Source organism: Oxyura jamaicensis, unplaced genomic scaffold (assembly GCF_011077185.1).
Source record: "Oxyura jamaicensis isolate SHBP4307 breed ruddy duck unplaced genomic scaffold, BPBGC_Ojam_1.0 oxyUn_random_OJ72964, whole genome shotgun sequence".
NCBI classification, from domain to species: domain Eukaryota; kingdom Metazoa; phylum Chordata; class Aves; order Anseriformes; family Anatidae; genus Oxyura; species Oxyura jamaicensis.
Genome location: NW_023311349.1, coordinates 1 through 6,193, shown reverse-complemented (window position 1 = coordinate 6,193; position 6,193 = coordinate 1). Strand labels below are relative to the sequence as shown.

At 69.3% G+C, this 6,193-nt stretch overlaps 1 protein-coding gene across 2 annotated transcripts; it reads left to right on the top strand.

The window, feature by feature from the left end:
• The first annotated feature begins 1,590 nt into the window (after positions 1-1,590).
• On the top strand, positions 1,591-4,975 carry TRIM62 (tripartite motif containing 62). Of its 2 annotated transcripts, none has more exons than XM_035314560.1 (5): positions 1,591-2,015; positions 2,718-2,813; positions 3,465-3,721; positions 3,794-3,909; positions 4,121-4,975. In XM_035314560.1, the coding sequence occupies exons 1-5, from the start codon at positions 1,608-1,610 to the stop codon at positions 4,669-4,671; spliced, it is 1,428 nt and encodes a 475-aa protein (XP_035170451.1). In that variant the 5' UTR covers positions 1,591-1,607; the 3' UTR covers positions 4,672-4,975. The 2 variants fall into 2 exon arrangements, with proteins under 2 accessions (XP_035170451.1, XP_035170452.1); XM_035314561.1 differs by having other exon boundaries at positions 4,219-4,650.
• Positions 4,976-6,193: the final 1,218 nt, after the last annotated feature.

The window sequence follows — 6,193 nt, the reverse complement described above, 5'->3', positions numbered from 1 at the left end:
GATGCGGGATGGGGACAATGGTTCAGGCGGCCGGGCAAAGGGTGGCTGTGCTCCTCCAGGCCTGGCCATCCCCGCGCCTGGGGACAAGGGCTGGGGACAGCCCCAAGGCAGGAGGGCTCCCTGGCACGGGAAGGGACGGGAGAAGCCAGCCGCCACCACAGCTCCAACGTCTTTTGGTGAAATTGATAAGATCTGGGGGAAAAAGGCGGCATTTTCCCAGCAATACATTTCTGGGGACACAAACCCTTCCTTGCGTTCCGGTGGCTTCGCAGCTGCAGGGAGCAGCCCGGGGGGCGCGGAGGGGCCCGGCCTCCCCCCTGCACCCCACAGCCGGGGCTGAGCGTCCCGCGGGGTCCTGCCCCCTGCCAGTGTCACCCCCGGTGTCCCCTCAACCCTCGGGTTTGTCCCCGGGGACTGGGGACAAAACAGAGGGGCGGGAAGGGGGGAGGTGGGTGGAGGGAGGGAGGGAAGGACGGACAGACGGAGGGATGGACGGACAGACGGACAGATGGAGGGACGGGTAGATGGACGGATGGACGGACAGATGGGGGGAGGAGCAGAGGAGAGGGCGGACAAATGACCGGACAACGGGGTCGAGGGACGGAAGGACAGAGCGGACAGGGGCGGATGGGCGGGCGGACGGCTGGACGGACAGACGGGCGGACAGACGGACAGGGGCTGGCCGGGAGGGGGCGGACGTGCCCGCGGGAGGGGGGCGGCTGGGGGCTGCTCTCCCCGATGGCCAGGCCGCAGCCCCGAGCACCGGAGCGGCTCCGACACCGGGGGGGGGGAGGCACCGGGAGGGGCCCGGGCACGGCTGCGAGCCCGCAGCGGAGCCGCCTCAGCGCCGCGGCCCCTTTAAGCGCCTCCCCCCCCCCCGTCGGCCCCCCCCGCGGGCGGGAGGTGGTGCGGGCCGCTGGGCGGGGGACAATGGGGCGGGGGCGGCACCACTGTGGCTGCGGGGGGGGGGAGGCAGGAAGTGCCGCGCGGCCCCGCCTGCTCCTCCTCCTCCTCCTCCTCCTCCTCCTCCTCCTCCTCGCCCACCCCCCCGCCCGTCGCGGCGGGGAACGCTGCGAGGTGGCCGCGGGCTCGCTCGCACCGGGGGCACCGGGGGCACGGGGCACCGGGCACCGGCACCGCCTGCGGCTGGGTGAGGGCAGCGGGCGCCGCCGGCGCGGAGTAGGCGGGGGGCGGCCTCGAACCCGGGACCCGAGGGTGGGGCGCGGAGCCGGGGCCGGGATTCGAACCCGGGTCCCGCCGGGGCGGCCTCGGCCCGGGGCTCCCCCGCTGCGGCCCCGCGGGCAGCCCCGCCCCCCCCAGCCCGCCCGACCCCCGGCTCCCCCGTGCTGCTGCGCCCCCAGACCCCCTCCCCGGTTCTCCCTTTGGCACCTGCCCCCCAGTTGCCCCCACTGCAGCCCCACTCGCAGCCCGCCCCCAAGCCCACCCCTCGCAGCCCGCCGCCCAGTTTCCCCCGTTGCAGCCCCGTTTGCAGCCCTCCTCCCCAGTTTCCCCCCATTGCAGCCCCCGCGGGCGCTCTCACCCCCGGGTGTCCCCCCCCGGCCCCGTTCGCAGCCCGAGCCCCCCGGGCAGCCCCCCCACCCCCGGCCATGGCTTGCAGCCTGAAGGACGAGCTGCTGTGCTCCATCTGCCTGAGCATCTACCAGGACCCGGTGAGCTTCGGCTGCGAGCACTACTTCTGCCGGCGGTGCATCACCGAGCACTGGGTGCGCCAGGAGCCCCAGGGCGCCCGGGACTGCCCCGAGTGCCGGCGCACCTTCGCCGAGCCCACCCTGGCGCCCAGCCTCAAGCTGGCCAACATCGTGGAGCGCTACAGCGCCTTCCCCCTGGACGCCATCCTGGGGGCCCAGCGCAGCCCCTTCCCCTGCAAGGACCACGAGAAGGTCAAGCTCTTCTGCCTCACCGACCGCGCCGTCGTCTGCTTCTTCTGCGACGAGCCCGCCGTGCACGAGCAGCACCAGGTCACCAACGTGGACGATGCCTTCGAGGAGCTGCAGGTGGGTGGGTGGGCGTCCGGCCCTGCCCGGCTGTGCTGAGCTGCTCCGCCGACATCTGTCCGTCTGTCCCTGTGCCTCGGGGCAGTGTGTCCGTGGGATGCCGTGTCCGCCTGCCCACGTGCGCCTTAGCCGGAGCTCTCTCTGTTTGCACGTGGGTCCGGGGAGCTGCTCCCCATAAAACCCCCCCTTCTGTCCACGCATTCAGCGTGTCTCTACCCTGGTGCTGCCGTGCAGGCGCTGGCACCCGATGGGCACGGTCCTTCCTCTGTCCCCAAACCCAGGGGGCTGCCGTTTCGGGAGAGCTTTGTGCCCGTGCCTGCAGGGAGGCAGCCGGGCGCTGACCTTCACGGGCTCCGACTCATCCCCTCACCGCCGTCAGTGCCCGGTGATGCCCCGGTAAACGTTTGTGGGGCCACCCTGTGGTCCCGGGGGGGGCAGGGGGTTCCCAGCACCTTGGCTTCGTGCTGCCGGCAGCTGGCAGTGCTGGTGAAGCTCTGCCTGGGGCTGCAGGAGCCTGGGACCTGCGAGGAGCTTTGCTTTTCCCCCAAATCCTGTGGGTTGTCTTTTTCTTTTCTTAATGCTGCCGGGTCCCCCGGCTCGCGGCCCCACGGGTGCGGGCAGCCTCCCCCAGCTGTGGTGGGGAACTGGGCAGACTGGGCAGACTGGGCTGTGAGTTGGGTCTGAGCGCGTCCTGCGTTGCAGCGGGAGCTGAAGGAGCAGCTCCAGGGCCTGCAGGAGAGCGAGCGAGGCCACACCGAGGCCCTGCACCTCCTCAAGCGGCAGCTGGCAGAGACCAAGGTAGGAGCGGGGACGCACTCGGTGTCCCCAGGGGTCCCGAGGCAGGACCCCGTGACCCCTCCAGCCCTTTATTGGCGGAATCGCTCCAGATCTGTTCCCCTGCGCTGTCCCTGCTGCACACCGGGTGCTCTGTAGCTGCTGGGGTGGTCGTACCCCCCCGCACAGCCCCGTCTCAGGGCTGTCCCCCTGCTCCTTGATTCCCTTGCTCTGTGGGTGCAGGAGCGAGCCTCGCCAGCCCAGTTCTGGGACCTCCAGGCACACCAAGACCCAAATCTTGCTGACTGTGCCCCGTTTCCCTTCCCTGGCCATGCGCAGCCCTGTGGCAGGCTGGCCCCTGCGCCGTCGCTTATTTTCCCATTTCATTTAGCACCTTCCTCTTTCTGCTTGCTTGGGCATTATCTGGGGAGGGGGCTGCTGCTCACGCTGGGCTGCCCTCTCCCTCAGCTTCATGTCCACTCCCCGTTACCAGCTGTGGGGCAGCGGGTGGGCTTTCTGTCCTCCACCGGGGACCCCCTCAGGTGCTCAGAAACACACCCGGGGCATCCCCAGCAGCATTTGCAGCGGGTCAGTGTTGGTCTGGGTGGGCAGGGGGCTATGGACCCCACCACGCTGGGGCTTTCCGTGGGGCTGACGCCCACCCACGGCCCCCAGTCGTCGGCCAAGAGCCTGCGGGCGACCATCGGGGAGGCCTTTGAGCGGCTGCACCGGCTGCTGCGGGAGCGGCAGAAGGCGATGCTGGAGGAGCTGGAGGCGGACACGGCGCGGACGCTGACCGACATCGAGCAGAAGATCCAGCGCTACAGCCAGCAGCTGCGCAAGGTGCAGGAGGGCAGCCAGATCCTGCAGGAGCGCCTGGCCGAGGCCGACAAGCACGCCTTCCTGGCCGGCGTCGCCTCCTTGTCCGAGAGGTGGGTGCGTGGGGGGCCGGGGGGGCCGGGGTGCCCCTCGTGGGACCTTGCCCACCTGCGCCTCTCCTGCAGGCTCAAGGGGAAGATCCACGAGACCAACCTCACCTACGAGGACTTTCCTACCTCCAAGTACATGGGCCCGCTGCAGTACACCATCTGGAAGTCTCTCTTCCAGGACATCCACCCGGGTGAGGATGGAGTGGGGGGTACCCAGCGAGGGTGGGGACGAGCCCACGGGGGCCTTCCTGTCCCCAGTGGGAGCTGGTGGGGGGGGCACGGGGCAGGACGAGCAGCTTCTGCAGAGCTGCTTCGGCTGCCGAAAGCCACCTGCATGTCCCCAAGGTGGGTGCACGGCTGGGCAGGGGTCCCAGGGGTGCTGACGGCCGCCCCTCCCTGCAGTGCCGGCGGCGCTGACGCTGGACCCCGGCACAGCCCACCAGCGCCTCATCCTCTCCGACGACTGCACCATCGTGGCTTACGGCAACCTGCACCCGCAGCCGCTGCAGGACTCGCCCCGGCGCTTCGACGTGGAGGTGTCGGTGCTGGGCGCGGAGGCTTTTGGCGGCGGCGTGCACTACTGGGAGGTGGTGGTGTCCGAGAAGACGCAGTGGATGATCGGGCTGGCGCACGAGGCCGTCACCCGCAAGGGCAGCATCCAGATCCAGCCCAGCCGGGGCTTTTACTGCATCGTCATGCACGACGGGAACCAGTACAGCGCCTGCACCGAGCCCTGGACCCGGCTCAACGTCAAGAGCAAGCTGGAGAAGGTGGGCGTCTTCCTGGACTATGACAAGGGGCTGCTCATCTTCTACAACGCCGACGACATGTCCTGGCTCTACACCTTCCGGGAGAAGTTCCCTGGCAAGCTCTGCTCCTACTTCAGCCCCGGGCAGAGCCACGCCAACGGCAAGAACGTCCAGCCCCTGCGCATCAACACTGTCCGCATCTAGCGGGGTCTGCGCCCCACCGGGACCCCCGAGGATGGGCACGAGCCTGGGGCGGTGGCTGCGGGACGGGGGACGCTGCCCTGCCCGCGGGGTGCAGCAGCGCTCACCCGGGCTGCCTGGGCAGGAGAGGGCTCGCACTGCCCCGCCGGGGCCGGATCCTGCCTGGCATCACCCACCCTCAACCCCGAGCTGACTCCGGGCACCGGGCAGGATGCAGCCGGTGTCCCCCCGTCCTGTGCTTCCACACGCGGCCCTGCGGGTCCGTCCCTGCCCCGGCCACTGCAATAAAAGGTGGATTTGGAGCAAAGGGGCCGGGTGGTGCAGCCCCTGTGCGGGGTGGGGGCACCCCCGGGGCGCGGGGTTGGGTGATGCTGTGCCGTGCATAGTGCCCCGCGCCATCTGTAACCCGTCGTGTCCTCCTGTGCGGCGGTGTGCCATGGTGTGCACCGTGACGTCCCGGGCTGTGCCGTGCCGTGTTGTGCCGTGCCGCACCCCGTGCTGCTGCCGCCTCACGTGCGCTGTGCCAGGCGGTGCTGTGCCGGGCTGTACTGCACCGTGCTGTGCTGCACCGTGCCCTGCCATGCCACGTGTTGTGCTCCGTGCCACGGCTCTGCCGCGTGTGCTGTGCCATGCCGTGCTGAACCGAGCTGTGCCGTGCTGTGCCATGCCACGGTGTGCTGAACTGTGCTGTGCTGCACTGTGCTGTGCCGTGCCACGGCGTGCTGAACCGTGCTGTGCCGTGCTGTGCCGTGCCACGGTGTGCTGAACTGTGCTGTGCTGCACCGTGCTGTGCCGTGCCATGGTGTGCTGAGCCGTGCCGCGCCGTGCCGCGCCGTGCCAGTGCCCAGCCTCCCCCAGCTGGCAGCTGCCACGCAGGAGCCCCCTGGGGCTGGTGGGTGCAGCCCTGGGGGCCGGGCTGGGGGGGATCAGGTGGGGGGCCTGGGGGGGGCACACACTGCGTTAGGGGGCGTGAGGTGTACGTCGGGGCTGTGGGGGGCTGTGGGGGGCTGTGCCGGGCAGAGGGCGAGCTGTGTAGGGTGGGATATGGGGCTGCTCGGTATCTGCATGGGGGAGGCGTAGAGGGGGTGTGATGTATGGGGGGGGGATATGGGTACGTGAGGTGTAGGGGATGCGATGCACGGGGACATCATGGATAGGGGTGTGGTATAAGGGGTGCGATATATGGGGATGTGATATAAGGGGTGTGATATATGGGGATGTGATATAAGGGGTGCGATATAAGGGTATGTGAGATACAGGGGCTGTGATGTGCAGGGACATTGCGTATCAGGGTGTGAGGTACGGGGTGTGATATCTGGGGACATAATGCACAGAGGTGTGATGTGGGGGTGTGATATACGGGGGTGTGATATATGGGGGCATGGTGTGTAGGGACGTTATGTTTACAGGGTGTGATATACGGGGGTGCAATATATGGGCCGGGAGCGGCTGGAGCCCTGGGGGCAGGTCTGCCGGTGCCGTTACCAGTGCCGGTACCGGGGCCGTTACGGGTACCGGGCCGTTA

Bases quoted from the DNA above. Each gene is read 5' to 3' on its own strand.
- TRIM62 (XM_035314560.1), top strand. From the start codon at position 1,608: ATGGCTTGCAGCCTGAAGGACGAGCTGCTGTGCTCCATCTGCCTGAGC. The intron at 2,016-2,717 runs GTGGGTGGGTGG...CCTGCGTTGCAG, and splicing joins ATGCCTTCGAGGAGCTGCAG to CGGGAGCTGAAGGAGCAGCT. The intron at 2,814-3,464 runs GTAGGAGCGGGG...CACGGCCCCCAG, and splicing joins GGCAGCTGGCAGAGACCAAG to TCGTCGGCCAAGAGCCTGCG.